The sequence below is a fragment of the Entelurus aequoreus genome, linkage group LG09 (genome assembly GCF_033978785.1).
Source record: "Entelurus aequoreus isolate RoL-2023_Sb linkage group LG09, RoL_Eaeq_v1.1, whole genome shotgun sequence".
In the NCBI taxonomy this organism is placed as follows: domain Eukaryota; kingdom Metazoa; phylum Chordata; class Actinopteri; order Syngnathiformes; family Syngnathidae; genus Entelurus; species Entelurus aequoreus.
Window position 1 is genome coordinate 24,179,489 of NC_084739.1, and position 24,560 is coordinate 24,204,048.

Below are 24,560 nucleotides of genomic sequence, written 5' to 3' on the forward strand. Positions count from 1 at the left end.
CTTCCTGATTAAATGGCGCCATCAGAAACTGAGCAGCACTTCTATAAATCAAACCGTCATCTGCATCCTTGAAAACAACAAATGCTTAGCTAAAAAAGGTATGGTTTTATTGCAAGCTTGCAGTTTTAAAGTTAGTTTCAATCAGACATTTTTTTTAAACCAATCACAGCACAAAGTAAGACCACAGCAGTTTTATGACAATCAACTCCAAACCAGTCAATATTCCAAGCAGGCTAAGATAATTCAGTTCGTATTACGGGTACGGTGTGGTGTGTAAAAACATAGGGTGTTAGGTGCGACTCACTACTGTAGCTGTCATGAAATTGTGAAAGCTTTTACTTTCTAGCGTTCAACTACGGTAATGGGCTAGTCTCAGGACGAAAAGTGGGGCAAAATGGGTAAGTCCTCCCTGCTCGTTAAAGCTTCCCCTACACCAAGACCCCCATATTGCCTCCTCAGGGCACACCATGGTAACTGGATTCCTACGAATCCAGGCTAAGATATGGGGGATCCCGAAGCAGCTGGAGCCCCAGAGGTGCATTGTGCAGTCCCACTGGCGTGTGGATACGCCCTGGAACTCACCATTCCAGCCCATACTGGCTTGGTAGCCAGTCGGGTAGGTGGAATTTGACAGCCTTAGATGGCAGCTCACCCGATTGCAAACCTCTACTACCTTGCGGCATACCCATTCATGGGAAAGGCTATGGGAGAAAACCTGAGTATAAATCAAAAGAAGGAGTCCCTAAAGACAGTTCGCAGTTGTAATCATCTACCGTACACTCAGGCAACTCCTGCGACAACACTGATGCCAAGTTGTATCGGCTCCTGCCCTTCCCTTGGAGTATATCTATGAATGTTCTCATACATCCAGGTCATTGTCCTCTCAGGGTATTCAATCGATCGCAACTGGACTGTTTGGTTTGTCTTAGAATACGTTTCGCCGCTCATCAGAGTAGGCTTCATCAGTTCATGTTCATAGACTTAGATAGTTCCCTTAGAGTACATTGGTGACGTGGAGAGGGGGAATCCGCTGCATGGGCAACAAACAAAATCCCCCACAACTTTTGCCCTGGAGAGGAAACTTAAGCGCCGCTTCCTAGCGTCGACACAACACAAGCACAACTGACTATCAAGGCTATAACCCCATGATCCTCTGGGACCGACGGATGACTACTATTACCGGTACTGAAATAGTACAATAACAGTAGTATAATAATTAAAATCACAATTACATGACATGAATTTCGTTTCCATTAGAAACCATAGCTATACTCACACACTCATGCCCTGTGGTGTACCTCAAGGGTCAGTGTTATAGCTATTTTCCACTTTGCCATATGATTTAAGACAGAGGTTCTTAACCTTTTTGACCTCAGGGCCCAACTTTTCCACTACAAAGGGGCCTGGGACCAACTCAAAGATTAACACTGTAATCACATTAGTAATCTTACTCCTCTTGATTTTAATCATACTCAATAATTATATCTAACCTACTTACAGTGTACAACGTTGTCAAATGATATGATATGATAATAATAAAGACTCTTATTAATTCAACACATAAACCTTAGACTTAGGTCAGGCTGATTAGAAAAATAAGTACTAACTGAATATTTTGCATAAGAAGGCACTCATAAATAACTGACGAAAAATACATTTACATACAATTATGTTGTGCTAAAATAAATACTGTATTTTTCGGACTATAAGTCGCAGTTTTTTTCATAGTTTCATACTCAGGAGAGACTTGTGTGAAATTATTAACACATTACCGTAAAATATCAAATAATATTATTTAGCTCATTCACTTAAGAGACTAGACGTATAAGATTTCATCGGATTTAGCAATTAGGAGTGACAGATTGTTTGGTGAACGTATAGCATGTTCTATATGTTATAGTTATTTGAATGACTCTTACCATAATATGTTACGTTAACATACCAGGCATGTTCTCAGCTGGTTATTTATGCATCATATAACGTACACTTATTCAGCCTGTTGTTCACTATTCTTTATTTATTTTAAATTGCCTTTCAAATGTCTATTCTTGGTGTTGGGTTTTATCAAATAAATTTCCCCCAAAAATGCGACTTATACTCCAGTGCGACTTATATATGTTTTTTCCCTTCTTTATTATGCATTTTCGGCCGGTGCGACTTATACTCCGGAGCGACTTATACTCCGAAAAATACGGTACATTAAATTATTAATGACTATGTTTTCTAAGTAAACAGTCAATACAACTAAAGTGCAAATGGATATACAGCTTTACCACTTTAGGCATAACATTTGCGATTAAGAAACTTGTCTGACTTTGGCTCAGACTTCTTCTGTTTAAGATTGTCATTATTGCCACGTGTAAAAGTGTATCAAATATACCAATGTACCGGTGCAGCCCACACTGACCACAGCTGAGAAACAGATATTTTTTGGCGGCCCTTCTTGGTGGCCTTTCTTATGGTTAAGAAACAATGATTTAAGACAAAAAAACTTTTTGACATACTTGCGCTATGATTAGTTTTTTTCAGAGCAGTCATAAACTTATGATCTATGAGGCTCATTAAGAAAATGCACAAACCAAACACAGCACAGAATCTCTGCAAATAATAGTGTACTTAGAATCAAATTCAGACTAAAGCCTCTGTTCTCTAGGACTTTTAATTAAAGTTAAAGTAAAGTTAAAGTACCAATGATTGTCACACACACACGAGGTGTGGCGAAATTATTCTCTGCATGTGACCCATCACCCTTGATCACCCCCTGGGAGGTGATGGGAGCAGTGAGCAGGGAGCAGTGAGCAGCAGCAGTGGCCACATGCTTTATAATATATGTTTAAATGAGAAGAAATGTATTATATTACTTGATCTTGGTGTACAGTTCCGCGACTTTGCACATAGAAATTATATGCAAATGTGCTTTGTTTGCATTTCCTCTGTGACCTGGAGTGAATCCAAGTCTTATCACAGTAGAAGACCTCACCATTGTGTGGCAGTCCTTGACACTGTCAAGGGAGTTACACTGTTTAGGGATTTGCAAAAAATTTGCTCGTGAAAATTTTAATACAGCATTATTTAACAAAGGTATAGTACACTTATGATCTGTATTAGTGTGAAGAAGACAGGAAGCAGTTTAATAACATACCTTTCCTAAACTCCTGTCGACTTTGCGGAAGCATTTATTCAGGGAGAGATTGTGACGCACAGAGTTCTTCCATCCAGTGGGAGCATTGGAGAAGTAAGGGAAGTGCTCAAGAATCCAGCCGTAGATTTCTTTGACTGGTAAAGATTTGCTAGGGGACTGCTCGATGGCCATGTAGATGAGGAGCGAAAACGAGAAAGGCGGCTTCGACTTCAAGGAGTCCCGCTCCCTGCCCCTACTGTGAGTTGAGGCTGTGGACGAAGACGAGGGTCCCTGATTGGAGCCATTGTCTCCCTCGATGTCAAAGAGGGGGCTGCCACTAGGCTGAGCTTCAGGACCACCCAGAGTGAAGTTCTGAAGTAGGTTCTCGTGGAGCCAGTTGAGGTTTGTGAGTTCTTCATCTTCGGCACCTCCAGTCCGATCAACATTGGTCGCAAGTGGACTGGCAGCGCACTCCGCTTCTGGCAGCGTTCCCACACTGCAAACACCTCGGAGCCATGTCCGCTCCTCTTGCATATCCGGAATTTCCGTTTTCTTGTCTGGTGACATCCCAATGATTGGACCCATTAAATCAAAGAGATCTGAAGAGAAAGAGAACAACACCAATGTTAAACATTTTATCAGTAGTGTGTGACAGGACTGTTTTAAAAATGACATTAGGACACAGTACATTGATGTACAATTTTTTAATATTGTCCAGTGTGCCCACATAGAGGTGGTCTTATTGTTTTTTTGAGTTCTCATTAAGCTCTAAACTACTGTGGTCTTGCTTGTGCATCTCAGCTGTTCTTCCTAGGCCTCTCCACACCCCGTCTCCTCCAGCCCCTTAACTAGCCACATCTTGACTTTAGCCAAGGACTTTCAAGGAGATCCTCTCTAATAACTGAGCGGACTTAAAGCTCCACTCATTGACGCCCACCTAATTTCAGGCTAGACCTGCTCGTTATGTGTAAATGAGCATGAAACCATACAGGTCTGATGACGGTCTCCATCTTACAACGGAAGGCTCTTACAGGCTGATCCCCATTATGCTGAAATTAAGTCTCAATTTGTCACTTGCAAGATTAAGACATGCACAGGCCTTAGAGTCATCTGTTCTCTAACAACTATAGGACATTTCATAGGCTTATGCAATCAGGTTTCAGCCAAGAACACTAAATGGAACAATGGGAGCCAGCCCCGTCGTGCACAGTACGGTCCAATATAATACAGTGAGTATGTACCGTATTTTTCGTACCATAAGTCGCTCCGGAGTATAAGTCGCACCGGCCGAAAATGCATAATAAAGAAGGAAAAATACATATATAAGTCGCACTGGAGAATAAGTCGCATTTTTTGGGGAAATGTATTTGATAAAACCCAACACCAAGAATAGACATTTGAAAGGCAATTTAAAATAAAGAAAGAATAGTGAACAAAAGGCTGAATAAGTGTAAGTTATATGATGCATAAATAACCAACTGAGAACGTGCCTGGTATGTTAACGTAACATATTATGGTAAGAGTCATTCAAATAACTATAACATATAGAACATGCTATACGTCTACCAAACAATCTGTCACTCCTGATCGCTAAATCCGATGAAATCTTATACGTCTAGTCTCTTACGTGAATGAGCTAAATAATATTATTTGATATTTTACGGTAATGTGTTAATAATTTCACACATAAGTCGCTCCTGAGTATAAGCCGCACCCCCGGCCAAACTATGAAAAAAACTGCGACTTATAGTCCGAAAAATATGGTATGTTAAAAATATTATGAAAAAGGACTAAAAAATACAACTGTAACGTTTGAGAGCGGTGTTGTTTGGCTTAAAGGGGACCTAGTATGCAAAACTGACTTTTCTTACCTATTGGTTTTTGTGTATTTGGGATCTGCATAAAACTTTGAAATTAAACTGTGCAGGTGTGGCGGAGATACTTATAAATCAATCTTGCCTTCCTTCATACTTCCTCTAAACGAGCCGTTTGGAATTTGCCCAATTTGTGACGTTTTTCCTTTGGTGACGTCAGGGGATATATCTCAATATATGGTGATTTACCCAAATAGTTTTGCGCCAGTCCGCCATTGTAGTCCGACGCCGTAATCAATAAGCTCCTTCTTTTTCTCTATCCTCTTGTTGTTGGGCTGACTGGCTCGTGCATGCACATGCATACTCTGCTGTTGCCATTTCTAATACAAAGTAGCGTATAATTCTAATGTATATCTGTTAGTAGACTCAATATGGCAGCGCTAAAAACTACAAGATTGCTAAAGAGGAGACAGACGTTGTCAAATTGGAGACAAGTAAATAAGACCACCCACAAAACGGCACATCATGAAGAGGTGGTCAGAAAGCAGCTTGAAGGTGGTCTATAAAACTTAATCTTAATGTTACATAGGCCACAAAAAAAGTGTTTCAAATGTATAGAAAAAAGGGAAGATTTAGCTGCTGAGCATAATAAAGACAACCACATTTTTCATATCTGCTAAGCTAACTTCAGATTTTCAGTTTTTACGATAAACGTAAGCAGTCTGGGATGAGAAAAAAACCTCACAAAATATGCCCTAGAAAATCTGTTTTTCTATGAGTAGGGAAGGTCCCAGCTGCATTATGTGGACATATTATGTTAAACCTCCTGTTTTAGAACTTAGTGAATCACATGAGAAAGTAAAAAAGTTTAACTGCCCACAATACATTTTTACTAAACCATGGACACATTTGTTTCCAAAAGTGCTCCATCAGTGCTGTGTAACAGTAAAAAGGTCTGAGAAGGAAGTGACACGGCTCATTGCCTTTCATCAGCGGCAGCAAAAATGTGTTTAGTTCAGGGCTTTATCAATAGCACATTTGAACAGGTAAGGTTTAGCCTGACAATGGGGTATTTTACCTGCCTCAGACTATTCCTTGTTGTGCCCTACATTATTATTAACATTTTAAGTTGAATGCATTTCCCCCAAACAAATACTACAAGTAAACGCCTTGTATGCAGTTGAGGCCAAGTGTACAAAGAGATTACTCTTTGGCTCAGCTCACAACAAGCTTTAAGTCTTGGGTGTCACCATGACAACCATGCTGTCCCTTCAATTAAGAGCAGAAATTTCACAAATGAGAGTAGGGAAATACGTTATCCATGCTAGCTGGTTCCGCCACCATGGAAATACATGCTGCAGCACCTAAGTGAGGACATCAAATACCTCTGAGCAAAGCATTAAATGTGGACATGTAAAAAGGACATATAATCTGGCAGATAGGCGTATCTTTTTATTTCTGTGATAAGATAGGAATTGGGTCAGACTAAAGAGCGTTTGCCCAGAGATGGGAGCGGGAGTGTACGCACAGCACACGCACATACATGCACACTCATTGACACAAAAATCAGTTTGTCAAAGTCAACCAGTGAAAACAGAATGGGAAAAAGACGGCCATTGGTGCATTTACTAAATTACCACTCAACTTTCAGTGGGGGTGGTGGAACATATAGCAGACAAATCCCAATTTGCTTCAGGTTAAGTCATGGTTTATTTAGCCGAGCACTTGTAGTGGATGTGATGTTTTCACTGCGATGAGATTGCTATATAACAGTCCCTGGGTTATTTTTATAGTGGGTAGTTAATTCTGGTCAGAATCTAGGAATTGATCAACAAAATGGGTTATTATGAAAAAAAAAACATGAGTTGCAATTACTTATAAACAACTAATAATGATAAGTAATACAAAATAATATAAAAAAACAATAAAAAAAAAAACAACAGTAATAATCATTTTTTATATATAAAAATACATATCAATTATATTCGGCCGCCTAGTGGTTTGCATGTTGGTCACACAATGGTTTCAAATGTACGTTTGGGCATCTCTAGCGTTTGCATGTTCTCACAATTGGTGTGTATGTTTTCCTGGGTACTACAGCTACATTTCTTCATTTCAGTTGCCAGGTAATAGAGGGGTAATACTAATTTTAAAAATGTACATAATGAACATGGGCAAGGTAGTCCATTATGATCTATTAAAATATGTATTTTTATTTTTTGATCAATTTCTGAGTTTAAAATAAAATAAAAACAAAAAGAAACATCAATATTTGTCCACTGTATTAATCGTGTGGGGTTTAAAAGTATTTCAGTTACATAAATAGTATGCTATATTAGAAGATGTAATGCCAAACATATATAATTTAACATGAAAAATCCTACTTTAACATATTTACATGATTTTAAATGTGAAATCTAATCACATCAAGTTGCAAATTATTGTGCTTGTGTAGGATCTTATCACATATTGTTAGCTTGCATCTAGATACAATTTCTGATTTTGAAGAGACCTACTAAACTAGCTATAAAGATGCTAAATGCATTGGGTTTTACAGGGGACACAACTAGCCCTACATTCAACAAAAACTTTCATGTTAAAGAATCCCTAAATTCATAAAGTTATCCAGGTTAAAGGCAAGAGGAAAAAAAGTATTGCAACTCCTAAGGAAGGACATAGCTACAAATAAAAGGCACACCAGTGAGATGGGTTATATATGTATCATTAGTATATCATGCCAACTCACAGAAAACTAGAGCAATAAGTTAAGTCACGAAGCGAGAGAAATGTCCATTTGTGTTATAAGAAAATCTCAACTGCAGAGACAAAAACAAGTGGAAAAAAAAGATACTGCATCCTGACATGACAGGCTTCTACTCGATGTATTTTCAAATGGAGAGGGTGGCATGCGGAGAGACAGTTCAAGTAAAATAACATTTGCTCTCCGAAAACAACATTTCTATCTAAAACGAGTCCATCACTTCGGAAAAACTAAATGTTTGAAATGCATGTCACTACTTATAAATTGTAGAGTAATGAGGATTGGGCCTCAGGTTACAAGTGGAAAACCCAGAATGGACTCTAAGTTTGAAGGAACTGGAGCTACAAAGTTGTTAATGCATATTTAAAATCAACACCAAAACACCCTATTTAAGATTGTTCTTTCCATTCTAAGCATGTTCTGATTATGTTTGGAAAAACATTCCACTGACAGACATGTCAACAGTCACATAAGCACAGGTGTGGCACAGCAAAATTGGTGACTGGTGACGTTTGATTAATAGGCGTGTTTGTTTATCTGAAATCTCCATTTCATGTAAAAGACTGTCTTTCTACAAGTGTTCAGGTTTTGTTACCAGGAGATGAGGAAAAGTCATGGCCTGGGTAAAATGTCAGACCACTGATTAACCTTGAAGCACAAGAGGGCTTCGCCTCTTTCCATCTTCACAGTCCTGACCTCTTAGCTGGGCGCTCGGGTGCCTGAGCAATGATCATCCTATTTGACTGGCTCCTCCAAGAAGAGGACTGTTCATTTAAATATCAACAAAAGCGACAACAATCATGGATCAGGGGAGAAAAAGGTCTGCATTCAGCCAAATTGGGAAGTGCTTTACTGTTTTACCACCGTTGTAGCTGGTCAATTACCCTAGCATTTGTCATGATGACTGCATTTAGCATTGTTGTTTTGAAAAAAGCTTCAGAGGGATGTAAAAAAATCCAACTGTTAATGGGACACTGTTGTACAAAAAAGTAGAGTCAATAAGGTGGACCAGCCTGTTGACTTCAGCTCATCGTAGAAAATACACCAAAGCTGGAATGGTGCTGACCTGATGGCTCATCTGCAAGTTAAAATAGCCCAGCGTGCCGCCAGCCGCATCATATTCATGTGCAAACAGGCAAGGACTAACAGCAGGTGCCAAGGCAATTCCCCCCACCCCTTTCAAACTGCTCTTTTATCCTGTTAAGCACTTAGCCTATTCAAAAAAACACACACAAAGACACTCGGAGATAGCTTTAAGTGGGAGATCATGCCGCTAATGCGTCATATAGGTACGGGGAAATGGAAAAGGTGGACGATAGACGCACCTACATGGATTTTAGGCAGCCGATCTGACTTTCAGGTATCAGTTGCCACGGCAGCGAGTGTGGCCAGGGAAGCGGTTGCGCTCACGAAGAGAGAGCTGATGTGGGGAGATCAATACAGGCGGAAAATGCTGAGACCAGCAGTCTAAAGCTGTTCTCCGCAAAACCTGTCTGACAAAGAGGGGTGGGAAAGGCCACAGCAAACATGGATGACATGCTGCTATGACTAAGTGCCATAAAGGCAGGCTTTATTGATCATATTGATAGTTATGCATTAGGTATGATGTAGGATTTTAAAGAAATGTCATCTATGAAATAAGTTTGCGCACATTTGAACCGCACCCTCTTGAGTCTTTCCAGGCACTAACTAAACCAGTCGACACAAACCAGTTACACCTCTCGGTAAACAAAGGTGTGTCGCAAAACCCCAATGGCTGTTATTTGAAACCTTCTGTAGTGTTTTTACTACCTATCAAACAAAAACTAGAATTACAGAAAGAAATGTGTGAGCAGATGTGAGGGCTACTAATTGAAAATGACATAACCTTATGCAAAACTACAAAATGGATTAAAGCATTCTAATCAGTGACAGTGAGTTAAAAATCTTACACAAGACATAGGGATACAACCTGCTCTCGGCGCCCACAGAGAAGCAGTTGTTTTGTTTTTTTTGCTCCAGTCATGTTTCCAAGCTCTCAGTATTCACCTCACAGTTACAAACAGACGACTGGGAGGGAAGGAAACACCTCCTGCCTGTTGAGGAAGTCCATTTTCAGAGAGTTGGGCCTGTTCTATACCAAAAAAAAGTGAACTTTCACAAGAGAAGGCCATTTTTTTGTTTTACAATGTTAACCTGTTAATGACATAAAGGCAAGTAACAAAGTAAAAGTAACACAGGAAAGATTGAGTTGTTGGGCACAGACACTGACTTTATTAGTTTCAAACTTCACTTGGACTCTCATCAGAGGTTGGCTTACCAAAGTACAGCGCTGCCTCCCAGCAAACACTCTGAAACCTTATCTAGAGGGTCATGTGCCTGTCCCGTCGACAAATCCTCCCCACGATGGCCTCATATACTTCCAAATACCACCCAAACAGCAATCATTGCCATGCCGTTTACTTGTCTCATGTCAATCTTTAAAATATTGTGCACTCTCAGTTCTGCTCAGGTTTTAAAGGGATCATATTATAATTGTTTTTTTCTTTATCTAAAACACTTCCTTGTGGTCTAGATAACATGTAATGGTGGTTCCTTGGTCAAAATTGTGCATATATTATGTTTTACAGACGATCTTCAAGCCGCTTTCTGACCGTCTCTTCAGGGTGTGCTATTTTGTGGCCGGTCTTATTTATGATCCTACATTTCAACTGTGTCTCTTCCCCGTCAGTCATGTTGTAGTTTTTAGCACTTCCTTATCGAGTCTACTAACAGACACAAATTAGAACTATATGCTATTTTGTATTTTAAATCACAACAGCGTAGAGAATGCATGTGCATGTACGAGCCAGTCGGCCCTACAACAAAATGATAGAAAAAAAGAAGGAGCTTATTGACTACAACGTTGATCTACAATGGCGGACTTGTGCGAAGTTCTTTGGGCAAAACTTGACCATAGCTGACATCATTAATGGGAAAGGCGTCACAAATGAGGGAAATTCCAAACAGCTCATTTAGGAGGAAGTATAAAGAAAAGGCAAGATTGTTTTATAAATATCCCCGCCATGCTTCCATGGTTTGATTTTAAATTTTTGGAACATACACAGATCCCAAACACACAAAAACAGGTACCAATAGATAAGAAAAGTTGGTTTTGCATAACAGATCCCCTCTAACACACAGGTGTTTTGCCATGCACAATCACATTTCCTGTGTTTACAGAACATGTTATGTTTAAGGAACCAGCAGAAAGGTCACTCAACCTAAATCAGAGCAAACTTCATTGAGCGTGAGGGAAAATAAGACAAAATGTTCCAATATCAACTCGAGGACAACTGGAATCAAAATGTTTGTATGAGAAAAAAAATACTGATGATTCAAGAGAGAATTACACTAAAAAGGCAATAGACATACTTCATATTGCAGCACTAATGTCAGAACAATGAAGCGTGCTGTAAAAAAGTTATTTTTACATGCAACACCTGGAGTATGTTTCTTCTCTAATTGTAGTTTCTGCAATTTGATGGTTTCCTTCATGAATACGGATCCATCTTACAGGGCGACGAGGGACAGTTTCCATTTGTTAAGCAATGTTTGCAAGAAAACATCAATATATTCCTGGAGATTCATTGTTAAACACATACTGAAATCCTATACTTGTACAATCTGGTAAAGTCTGGTTAAGTCCAGTGTAAAGCTGTCATTTATACAACGATTGATTTACATGTGTTACTCTACTGTTTGTTGTTATTTTCATAACACCCAATTCATCCCCAGATGTGCTAGAAGGTGTGCACCGCTTGCACAAAAACTGGCAAGTGCTGTGTCAGTACAGTCATAGTGTAACCAATTAAACACATTTTGTTAATTATGCCAGGGGTGATGGGACAAAGACCTATTGTGTTTCCCTCTTACTGACCACTCACTCAAAGAAACCAATCAGTGAGGCGTGTCCTAATCTAGAGCGTCTTGTGTCCACCATTTAGAAATGAGACCAAGAAAGAAAGGAGGTGGAGCAATTAAATTAAACGTGCATAGTCCGTGCAAGCACTCATGTGAGCCATGGATTGCATTGCCAAATCACTACACTTTTCTACACTGGAGCACATAAGTCTTGCAGGATCTTTTCAAATGTTTAACCGAATTCGCAAAATCACTTTGGGCTTGGGAATATGGTGAGATATTGCAATTTTATCATATTGTAGCCGAGAGGAGTTAAAATAACAAAAAAAATTGCAAAGTGATAGTGGTACTTTGGTTTTAGTAATCCATTACATAAGGTCCAACAAAGATTGAATCATCCATTTTTTCCATCCATTTTCTACCGCTTATTCCCTTTTGGGGTCGCGGGGGGCGCTGGAGCCTATCTCAGCTACAATCGGGCGGAAGGCGGGGTACACCCTGGACAAGTCGCCACCTCATCGCAGGGCAAGATTGAATCATACAAAATCAAATTAGTTTTTCTTACAGGTAAAGAAGGAGGAGAGGGAAGAACCGCGCTGGCCCCACCATGTTTTTTCTAGAATTCAATAGTGTTTTGAACAACTTTTACCAAAGTCCTGGCACTCGCCGTTTTCTCTGGCTCAGTGGTGCAGTGATGGTAATAGGTTTTGAATGTATAGTGAGTCCCTGGGACCCAGAGGTAGTGATTTGAGTGGGTCCCTGGGAAATTAGATAATTAAATATACATACATACATACCTATATATATATATATATATATATATATATATATATATATATATATATATATATATATATATATATATATATATATATATATATATATATATATATATATATATATATATATATATATATATATATATATATATATATATATATATATACACTAAACCCAAACCCAGTGAAGTTGGCACGTTGTGTAATTCCTAAATAAAAACAGAATACAATGATTTGCAAATCATTTTCAACTTATATTCAATTGAATATACTGGAAAGACAAGATGTTTAATGTTAAAACTGAGAAACATTTTTTTTTTTTGCAAATAATCATTAACTTAGAATTTAATGGCAGCAACACATTGCAAAATAGTTGGCACAGGGGCATTTTTACCACGGTGTTGCACGGCCTTTCCTTTTAACAACACTCAGTAAACGTTTGTGAACTGAGGAGACCAATTTTTTAAGCTTTTCAGGTGGAATTATTTCCCATTCTTGCTTGATGTACAGCTTAAGTTGTTCAACAGTACGAGGTCTCCGTTGTGGTATTTGACGCTTCATAATGCGCCACACATTTTCAATGGGAGACAGGTCTGGACTACAGGCAGGCCAGTCTAGTACCCCGCACTATTTTACTATGAAGACACGCTGTTGTAACACTTGCAGAATGTAGCTTGGCATTGTCTTGCTGAAATAAGCAGGGGCATCCATGAAAAAGACGTTGCTTGGATGGCAACATATGTTGCTCCAAAACCTGTATGTACCTTTCAGTATTAATGGTGCCTTCACAGATGTGTAAGTTACCCACGCCTTGGGCACTAATACACCCCCATACAATCACAGAAGCTGGCTTTTGATCTTTGCACCTATAACCGTCCGGATGGTTATTTTCCTTTTTGGTCCAGAGGACACGACATCCACAATTTCCAAAAACAATTTGAAATGTAGACTCGTCAGACCACAGAACATTTTTCCACTTTGCATCAGTCCCTCTAAGATGAGCTCGGGTTCAGCGGAGTTGGCGGCGTTTCTGGGTGTTGTTGATAAATGGCTTACGCTTTGCATAGTAGAGTTTTAACTTGCACTTACAGATGTAGCGACGAACTGTAATTACTGACAGTGGTTTTCTGAAGTGTTCTTGAGCCCATGTGGTGTTATCCTTTACACATTGATGTCGCTGTTTGATGCAGTACCGCCTGAGGGATTAAATGTCAGAGTCATTCAATGTTGATTTTCGGCCTTGCTGCTTACGTGGAGTGATTTCTCCAAATTCTCTGAACTTTTGGATGATATTACGGACCGTAGATGGTGAAATCCCTAAATTCCTTGCAATAGCTAGTTGAGAAATGTTGTTCTTAAACTGTTCAACAATTTGCTCACGCATTTGTTCACAAAGTGGTGACCCTTGCCCTATCCTTGTTTGTGAATGACTGAGCATTTCATGGAAGCTGCTTTTATACCCAATCATGGCACCCAATTAGCCTGTTCGCCTGTGGGATGTTTTAATTAAGTGTTTGATGAGCATTCCTCAACTTTCTCAGTCTTTTTTGCCACTTGTGCCAGCTTTTTGGAAACATGTCAAATTCCAAATTAACTAATATTTGCAAAAAATAACAAACTTTACCAGTTCGAACAATAAGTATCTTGTCTTTGCAGTGTATTCAATTGAATATAGGTTTAAAAGGATTTGCAAATCATTGTATTCTGTTTTTATTTTTTGATTTACACAACGTGCCAACTTCACCGGTTTTGGGTTTTGTACATACACACACACATATATACAAACATACAAATACACATATACATAAATGCATATATATACACACACGTTATATATATATATACAAACCCCGTTTCCATATGAGTTGGGAAATTGTGTTAGATGTAAATATAAACGAAATACAATGATTTGCAAGTCATTTTCAACCCATATTCAGTTGAATATGCTACAAAGACAACATATTTGATGTTGAAACTGATAAACATTTTTTTTTTTGCAAATAATCATTAACTTTAGAATTTGATGCCAGCAACACGTGACAAAGAAGTTGGGAAAGGTGGCAATAAATACTGATAAAGTTGAGGAATGCTCTTCAAACACTTATTTGGAACATCCCACAGGTGAACAGGCAAATTGGGAACAGGTGGGTGCCATGATTGGGTATAAAAGTAGATTCCATGAAATGCTCAGTCATTCACAAACAAGGATGGGGCGAGGGTCACCACTTTGTCAGCAAATGCGTGAGCAAATTGTTGAACAGTTTAAGAAAAATCTTTCTCAACCAGCTATTGCAAGGAATTTAGGGATTTCACCATCTACGGTCCGTAATATCATCAAAGGGTTCAGAGAATCTGGAGAAATCACTGCACGTAAGCAGCTAAGCCCGTGACCTTCGATCCCTCAGGCTGTACTGCACCAACAAGCGACATCAGTGTGTAAAGGATATCACCACATGGGCTCAGGAACACTTCAGAAACCCACTGTCAGTAACTACAGGTGGTCACTACATCTGTAAGTGCAAGTTAAAACTCTCCTATGCAAGGCGAAAACCGTTTATCAACAGCACCCAGAAACGCCGTCGGCTTCGCTGGGCCTGAGCTCATCTCAGATGGACTGATACAAAGTGGTAAAGTGTTCCGTGGTCTGACGAGTCCACTTTCAAATTGTTTTTGGAAACTGTGGACGTCGTATCCTCCGGACCAAAGAGGAAAAGAACCATCCGGATTGTTAGAGGCGCAAAGTTGAAAAGCCAGCATCTGTGATGGTATGGTGGTGTATTAGTGCCCATGACATGGGTAACTTACACATCTGTGAAGGCGGCATTAATGCTGAAAGGTACATACAGGTTTTGGAGCAACATATGTTGCCATCCAAGCAACATTACCATGGACGCCCCTGCTTATTTCAGCAAGACAATGCCAAGCCACGTGTTACATCAACGTGGCTTCATAGTAAAAGAGTGCGAGTACTAGACTGGCCTGCCTGTAGTCCAGACCTGTCTCCCATTGAAAATGTGTGGCGCATTATGAAGCCTAAAATACCACAACGGAGACCCCCGGACTGTTGAACAATTTAAGCTGTACATCAAGCAAGAATGGGAAAGAATTCCACCTGAGAAGCTTCAAAAATGTGTCTTCTCAGTTCCCAAACGTTTACTGAGTGTTGTTAAAAGGAAAGGCCATGTAACACAGTGGTGAACATGCCCTTTCCCAACTACTTTGGCACGTGTTGGAGCCATGAAATTCTAAGTTAATTATTATTTGCAAAAAAAAATAAAGTTTATGAGTTTGAACATCAAATATCTTGTCTTTGTAGTGCATTCAATTGAATATGGGTTGAAAAGGATTTGCAAATCATTGTATTCCGTTTATATCTAACACAATTTCCCAACTCATATGGAAACGGTGTTTGTATAACACACACACACACACACACACACACACACACACACACACACACACACACACACACACACACACACACACACACAAATAACAAAAAAATGCCACCAAATCAATCTGGCTTCCTCAAAAACAAAATAGCATTTTGTGATGAGGATGATGTGGTGTTTGAAAAGTTGCACAGAGGTATACGGTATATTATCCCTTATACGGTATATTATCCCTTAAAGACGTTTAGGTATTAAGTTATTAATCCAATAACTATGAATGTGCCAATCTATTTCTAACTTTACTGGACTGACAAACTTTATTTTGGCTAAAATTATGGTTAAAGCTATTTTTCACACAACTTCGTCTCTCTGTTACTAGTTAGCTAAGTCTAGTTATGTTAGCTTGTTAGTTAACATTAACAAACAAACTATCTTACCGAGGAGTCTTAGACCGCATCCTCCAGATGTCCAACATCACAGACGTACAGCCATAAAACGCCATGTCCACTTTGCAAATTACTCTTCCTCTTCTAAAAGGCTGCACAGAAAAGGGTTAATGTTTGGCTAAACATGCATCTCTACTGAGCCTGTGCTTCGGGATGTAACAATAAACTGTATTAATCACAACATCTTTAGGAAACTGACAAGCACGTCTGGAAAATGTGAGCAAGATTGAAAAATATGGTTGCCATGCACCCAAATACAATTGTCCATAAGTTACTAACAATCTGACTAATGATTATAAAACTATGAAGATATTTCTAATACAACCATAGTAGCATGTCTTCAAAAGCATTTTGATCACAATCCATTGTGAGGCAATTGTTACAAATGTGTATATACTAGCGACACATAAAATGAGCAGACCAATAATTTCATTGTTTAACAAAACGTCAAATTAATTTATTTATTCCATTCACAGCCACCATGGTTTCATCAATTCAGGCAATTTCATCAAGTCACACCACTGTGAAAGATTAGAGGGTATCCACAAAAACACAGATTATAAAAGCTAGAGTAGTATTTTATATTTCGAAGTAATTCATTAGAGGGCCTGGGCACTACTATAATACAGACAGAGTTAAGCAATCAGAACTAGAAGTTTTTGCTTTTGTAACAAATCGAAAACCACGACCAGTCACACGCCCAAAAAGCACATGGTGGATTTTAGAGGACGCAACCTTCCATTTACTTTGGGTCAGAGTACACAATACTCTGATAAGGCTGATTACATGGCCACAGCACCATTTTGAACAGCATTTTCTATGCCACTTAAGCATAAATAGGAAAAACTAATTCAGTCTTTAGGTTCATGTTTGCTATTGTGTTTCATGTTCATGTTGTGCTGACTGAGCAGAATCTGATCTGAAATCTAGAGTGTGTGTGCTCAGTACTTAGCACACGTAAAAGTAAATTTATGAAAATCTAGTTAGTCACATTTCTTCAGTTAGCACACATCCTCTGAGGAGCATCTGGATCACTAATAGAGTGAATTGGAGCAACTGTTTAAAAGAGAAAAACTAATAACTAGTCAAAGTTGTAAAAATGAAGTTTGGTTTTCACAAGGGTTCAAAATAAGACATTTTGTTACCACAGAGTTGAGTACAGTGTTCTGTTGGAGAACAAAATCCCAGTAACAATGGAAGCTCTGTAAGAGCAGTCTAAACAGGAATACAAAAAAATAAAAATAAAAACAACACACAATGTGACTGCCGGGACCATAATCCAATACAATTCAGCTGGAAATCAGTTTGGTCTGGACTTTGCCCTAATCTAATGAACGCCATTCAGCAAGTGGGCCTACACCCCGGCTCAGACTCAGGCCTTTAAACCAGGCTAGCAGAATGGCTCCAGGGATGTCAGTCACTTGGGTGCTCCATTTTGGTCAAGATTCACATATCTCCATAACTATGTCCTTGGATCATGAGGCATGACACCATGACTTTTTTTTGCTTAGTTATAACTGTATTTCTAAGACACAACTAAAAAGGTCACATTTATGTCAACACAAACTAAGATGTACTGGTAGGCACAATTGTTCAATGACTTGACTGGATTAAATGCAAAGTGCCATGGAAGCACCTAATGAAATGCACAATGGCGACATTAACTACAGTAACGGCATGTATGCTCCTTTACTCAGTCATGAAGAGTCAATCATAGCTCTCGATAATAGAGTGTACGGTTTGGTGGCATCATCTGCACCATGTGACCAGCCTAAAAATAATTACAGATGCTCAGAAAACTTGATCACTATTATTAACATTTCAATAAACCCTGACCAATATCACTGAGAATCAAATGTCACAGAGGAGACTATCTTAATCCTCCCACATCAAATATGTCATTTCTAGTTCTATACCCTAAACAAAAAACCCAAAGGGTGTTCATAGTGCAGATGTTCTCATTTGTTTACTACTTTATGACAACACATCTGGGCAGCACAATGCGTGTTTGTATTCATGGAACCGTTTACACTGCACACCAAATCAGATTTTTTTATTATCATAAAGTGACACGGATCAGAATTTTTTTGCCAGTCTAAACGCTCCAAAGTCCTTCTAATCTAATCTTTTCGCATCAGATTCAGGCCACATCAGGAGGTAGTTCGAATCCGATTGGAATCTGATCTTTTCAGATATGACTTAAGTCTACACGCAATGTGACCTGAATGATGTATGTGACTTTTACATAACAGCCATAAAAAGATTAGAACCCTCCCAAATATATTACATTATTTATATACATTCATACATTACATTACTTTAATTTATTTTCATGTAAAAATAACTAAAATTTTTAAGGTGTGGTGACTTTTTTTGTATTCGTACTAGCGAGTCAGCGACTTCCTTGTTCATTTGGAGAAAAATCTGATTTGGGCCACTTAGGCTTTGGTAAACGTAGTCCATGTGTACAAACTGTACTAATACAAAATTAACATCATGGCACAAAGGGAAAGGGTAAATTGGTTAATTGGTTAACTGTAATGGATGACCGTTTTCTCTGGTCCCAAGATGAATAAAAATACACAGAATCAAGTGCCCTAAATCATCGATTGCGAAAAAAAGGTTGCTATACCATGGAGGGGTTGGCGTTGGCATGCAAATTGTTAGCATACTAGTACTGTATGTTTGTTAGCATTGTATCTGATATAATTTGTTTTTGTATACAATATATAACCATTATAACTGACCAAAACCTTTTAAATGTGTTTTTTAAGCATGCTAAGGGTTTGCATATCAACTGTAGTAGGTTGGCTTTTTGTTAGTTTTGAAACAACAATGAATAACCGTTGATGTTTACCAATAATAATTGTATGGAAAACATCAGTGAGCCATTAACATCTACATTTTAACAAACTACATTTTTATTTTATTCTACTCATTTCAAACATTATAGGCTGGTGCTTTTACCTAAAAACTGAATAAAATAAAATTTTAGTCATAGCGTTTGAGGTGCTTATAGATATAGAAGGCATTTTAATGTGCACAATAACATCATCGTAGAGCCCTATTTATAGTAATGTATGTCAGTAAAGTTAGCAGGCTCCCATCTATTCTAGGAGGCAAGACCCTGCGAAGGTCTCTGTACATGCGGACATAGGATACATGTAAGGACAAAAGACAACAACGAAGACAACAGATGGTTGTGTCCATAGAAACGCGGGCTATAAACCAACAACAAATTGATAACATCTGCCTTTTTTGTTCATTTCACTTAATCTTATTTTGTATCAGTTTTGTATTTATCACAGGGACTTTAAAGGGGAACTCCACTTTTTTGTGAATGTTGCCTATAATTCACAATCTTTATTAGAGACAAGAACACACATGTTTTTTGGGGGTTTTTTTATGCTTACCAACTCGTAAATAAAACATCAAAAAAGCGGCAACAATACTCTATTTACATTTCATTACCTGAATATTTACCTATTAGCGATATTGTTATTATAAGCACTAACGTTATGGACCTATTTTAAGCAGCACATTGATCAAGAGAGGTAACTACCTTAAGCTGCTGCATTGACATCCTGAGCTGGTGAGCTGATTTCTCGACTCTGAGTTCGTGAAAGTTAATAAACAAAAACATATCTTAACAGCCAGACAGTTGGCATCCCAGTGAGAGCAGACATTGTACAGTGAGTGATGTTTTATTATGGTTTGTTGGTCTCTCATGAAGTCTGCAGCGAGCACTAGTGGTTGTTATTGTTAAAGCCAAAGCGAACGTTGTGATGCGCTTGTGAAATCAACGCGCTGCCATATGCTTAAAATGAGCAAAATACGTAAATATTACACGTTATTATGAATGTGCCTGTTACTATATTAAATATATACTTACATTGTGTACATAAAACATTAATGGAAGTGTTTGGATGTTTTTAAGCGGTATATGTACAGAAATAGAGCGACTTCCATAGGATCCATTGGAAGCGGACATTTGCCGACATGTATTTACTGGTAAGATAGTAGGGCTGCAACAACTTATCGATTAAAATCGATTATAAAAATAGTTGGCGATTAATTTAGTCACTGATTCGTTGGATCTATGCTATGCGCATGCGCAGAGGCAATTTTTTATTTGTTTATTTTTTTAATAAACCTTTATTTATAAACTGCAACATGTACAAACAGCTGAGAAACAATAATCAAAATAAGTATGGTGCCAGTATGCTGGTTTTCTTTCAATAAAATACTGGAAAGGATAGAAATGTAGTTTGTATTTTTAAATCTGATTATTAACCGATTAATCGAAGCAATAATCGACAGATTAATCGATTATCAAATTAATCGTTAGTTGCAACCCAATAAGATAGCATTAAAAAGAAAAACATGTGTGTGCTTTTCTTACGTAAGGATTGAGAATGACAGGAAAGTCCAAAAAAAGTGTGGTTCTCGTTTAACAACTTGTAAAATAGAACAACGTGGAGAAATATGAATCGCATACCTAAACTACAAGTGTACAGCTCCACTAATGGACATTGGAGTGTTACCTTCAAAGGCAAAATTAAAGTATTGCTAGAAACATAATTTTATATGGGACTTTATTGTATTATATGTATAGTACATGTTCCAAAAAGAAAACAGCATAAAACTCAGTATATTTAAATATACTAAATGTAAAAAAGGGAATAAATATTCAAAATAATCTAGTTTGGTTACGCCATCATGAGCGCAACACAAGGTTGTAAGAGTTTCAACTACAATTCTCAATAAGCAAACTGAAATCAAATACACACAGCTTAAAGATTGATCAATACCTATTTATGATGATTCATCAAAATATAAAATAAATATACCTGAACAGAACGCTCATGATGGTTACACCAAAAAGTAACGCTATGAATCGCGTTTTTCCAAATTTTGGGGCATTTTTATGCTATTTCCAAGCATCTCCTTTTTATTATAGTTGATTTTAAATGGTCAAACTAATGCATATTATATATGCATGCCCTAGTAAACAAAAATAAAGTCATATTTATTTTGATTGTTACATTTTGAAGTACATTTGTGCAGGTGGGTGCGAATGTACCCATTACCAGAGCTGTACACACAAACAAAATAACTTGGTATGGGTATAGTTAGTACATTGGAGAAAGTACAATGCCAAGTTTTGGGAATTGGAAGTGCAACGAAGGGATAATTTCCACATTCAGATATTGTTTACAGAGGATTCGGTATCTGGGACAATCTTGTGATAATCCATTACATCATGTGCTCAGCTAATGTAGCATCGCAACCTTTGATCCTGTCGATATTTACTCGACATATGTATTTAATAATGCGTAGAGAAGACAAATTAATAAAATCTATCATAAAAAAATTAAAAAAAATAACTTAAATCAGCAATATACAGTACAAGTAATTAAAGACAGTGACAAGCAAATATGGCTCAACACTATGATATAATGTACATGTATGGAGACATGAATCACCACACAGTCACACACACACAACGTGGATTACGTAGTTCCACGCAGTGACGTGAACAATTGCCCAACAACTTTCGACAAACTAGACTGAGTAACTTATTACCGGTTAACAAACACTCGGTTGGTTTTTTAAACTCCATTTCCACGAGTTAGCCCCCGCCAGTGGAGGCACGACGCGAAGTAGCTTTTAGTTTAGCAGCAGCTCGGTAGGTCAGGGAGGGTAAAGCCACCGCTAGCGTTAGCATTGTTCAACTTTAACCACGCCGCCGAGTCCTATTTCGACAAAGGTGACACGGTCGCGAACGTGGACCGCCGTGTGGCCGGAATAAAATGCCAGAGAAGTGAATATCGGAGGTAGGCAAAGCCAAGGGAAGTAACGCTAGCTAGCTGCCACATGCTGTCGCTTGTTCTGCCATGCTGGCCCCGCGTTGAGCGAAGTCACTTGACCACATTTTACTTTTAGCTTGGAACACAATGAGCCACCAAAAAAAAAAATTAAAAAAATGTATGGATACTCACAATCATGCACGGCGTGCCTCGGCGCGGTGTGTGTGTTTTAAAGACACGACAGTGCGCGGTGGACTCGGATGTGTGCCTGCCTCGCACAATGTCAGAGATCAGATCAGCAGCTGCTTCCTCCATGCACGCAGCGCGCGGATCACACGGCGCTACGGCAACGCTACCAAACCCCTCGCCGTCGCCATGGCAACACAGCCAATCCAGCCAATCACAGCCCCTCCCCTCCTATCTCCCCTGGCAACTGCCGCAGCGAAAGGGGGCTCCACGAGTGCGCGCACGCTATCCTATTTCGCTCCAACCAAAATGGGCTTTCACTTTTTTTTTCAAGTCGCATACCTTTACTGGTTTAAAGCATTTTGTTTTTTGTTTAGCACGATGCGTATTGAAAGTAGGCGTTGTTTACACTGTACACAAACACCTCAGGGCGGGGAGAGGATGTGTCACCACACCCACTAGAGTGGACCCTCAACATGGCCCCCACCTAAAGTAAACCGCGAGCTAACCAGACCTGTGGGTCACGTGATAGTTAGTTAAAACGAAACAAAACAATTATGACTAATCTGTGAGTCGCATTTCTATGTCAAGGTTCATCCCTTTATGAACATGTGAAGATCAGTTGATGTAAACAATGCTTTTTTGATATTCTACATACCCCAAAACCAGTGAATTGATTGATTGATTGAAACTTTTATTAGTAGATTGCACAGTACAGTACATATTCCGTACAATTGACCACTAAATGGTAACACCCGAATAAGTTTTTCAACTTGTTTAAAGGCCTACTGAAATGATTTTTATTTATTTAAACAGGGATAGCAGATCCATTCTATGTGTCATACTTGATCATTTCGCGATATTGCCATATTTTTGCTGAAAGGATTTAGTAGAGAACATCGACGATAAAGTTCGCAACTTTTGGTCGCTGATTAAAAAAGCCTTGCCTGTACCGGAAGTAGCGTGACGTCGCAGGTTGAAGAGCTCCTCACATTTCCCCATTGTTACGATTCGGACCGAGAAAGCGACGATTACCCCATTAATTTGAGCGAGGATGAAAATTCGTGGATGAGGAACGTGAGAGTGAAGGACTAGAGTGCAGTGCAGGATGTATCTTTTTTCGCTCTGACCGTAACTTAGGTAAAAGGGCTCATTGGATTCCACACTTTCTCCTTTTTCTATTGTGGATCACGGATTTGTATTTTAAACCACCTCGGATACTATATCCTCTTGAAAATGAGAGTCGAGAACGTGAAATGGACATTCACAGTGACTTTTATCTCCACGACAATACATCGGTGGAGCACTTTAGCTACGGAGCTAACGTGATAGCATCGTGCTTAAATGCAGATAGAAACAAAAGAAATAAGCCCCTGACTGGAAGGATAGACAGAAGATCAACAATACTACTATCAGGAGACACCGAACCAAACACTGGACCTGTAACTACACGGTTAATGCTGTGCCGCCTGTCGAAGCCTAGCAATGCTGTTGCTAACGACGCCATTGAAGCTAACTTAGCTACGGGACCTCGTCAGAGCTATGATAAAAACATTAGCGCTCCACCTACGCCAGCCCTCATCTGCTCATCAACACCCTTGCTCACCTGCGTTCTAGCGATCGACGGCGCGACGAAGGACTTCACCCGATCATCGATGCGGTCGGCGGCTAGCGTCGGATAGTGCGTCTGCTATCCAAGTCAAAGTCCTCCTGGTTGTGTTGCTGCAGCCAGCCGCTAATACACCGACCCCACCTACAGCTTTCTTCTTTGCAGTCTCCATTGTTCATTAAACACATTGCAAAAGATTCACCAACACAGATGTCCAGAATACTGTGGAATTTTGCGATGAAAACAGAGCTGTTTGTATTGTGATACAATGTGTCCGAATACTTCCATTTCAACCATTGATGTCAGGCGCAAACGTCTTCATACATAGATGTTTTCAACCGGAAGTTCCCTGGGAAATTTAAAATTGCACTTTATAAGTTAACCCGGCCGTATTGGCATGTGTTGCAATGTTAAGATTTCATCATTGATATATAAACTATCAGACTGCGTGGTCGGTAGTAGTGGGTTTCAGTAGGCCTTTAAGTCGGGGTCCACCTCCACCCCAGATCACACCTCACTCCAACCCACTTCTCCAAAGTGGGCTGGCTCAGGGTGGAGGACAGAGTAAAACAACTTGCCCTGAGCCTAGTCTATAAAATCCGCTACACCTCCCTGATACCGAAGTACATGTCAAACTACTTCCTTGATGACCGCCATAACCATAACACCAGAGGGAGCTCCACTAACCACGTTAAACCCAGATTCCGATCTAACAAAGGTCTTAACTCATTCTCTTTCTATGCCACATCAATGTGGAATG

At 39.1% G+C, this 24,560-nt stretch overlaps 1 protein-coding gene across 1 annotated transcript in view; it reads right to left on the minus strand.

The window, feature by feature from the left end:
- foxn2a (forkhead box N2a) overlaps positions 1–22,432 on the minus strand; it is a 32,418-nt gene extending 9,986 nt beyond the window's left edge. Inside the window, exons 1-2 of the mRNA XM_062058386.1 lie at positions 22,198–22,432; positions 3,143–3,720 (exon numbers count right to left, since the gene is read on the minus strand). Coding sequence (XP_061914370.1) covers positions 3,143–3,706 — 564 coding nt within the window. The 5' untranslated portion in view covers positions 3,707–3,720; positions 22,198–22,432. The remainder of the gene's footprint in view (positions 1–3,142; positions 3,721–22,197) is intronic.
- Positions 22,433–24,560: the final 2,128 nt, after the last annotated feature.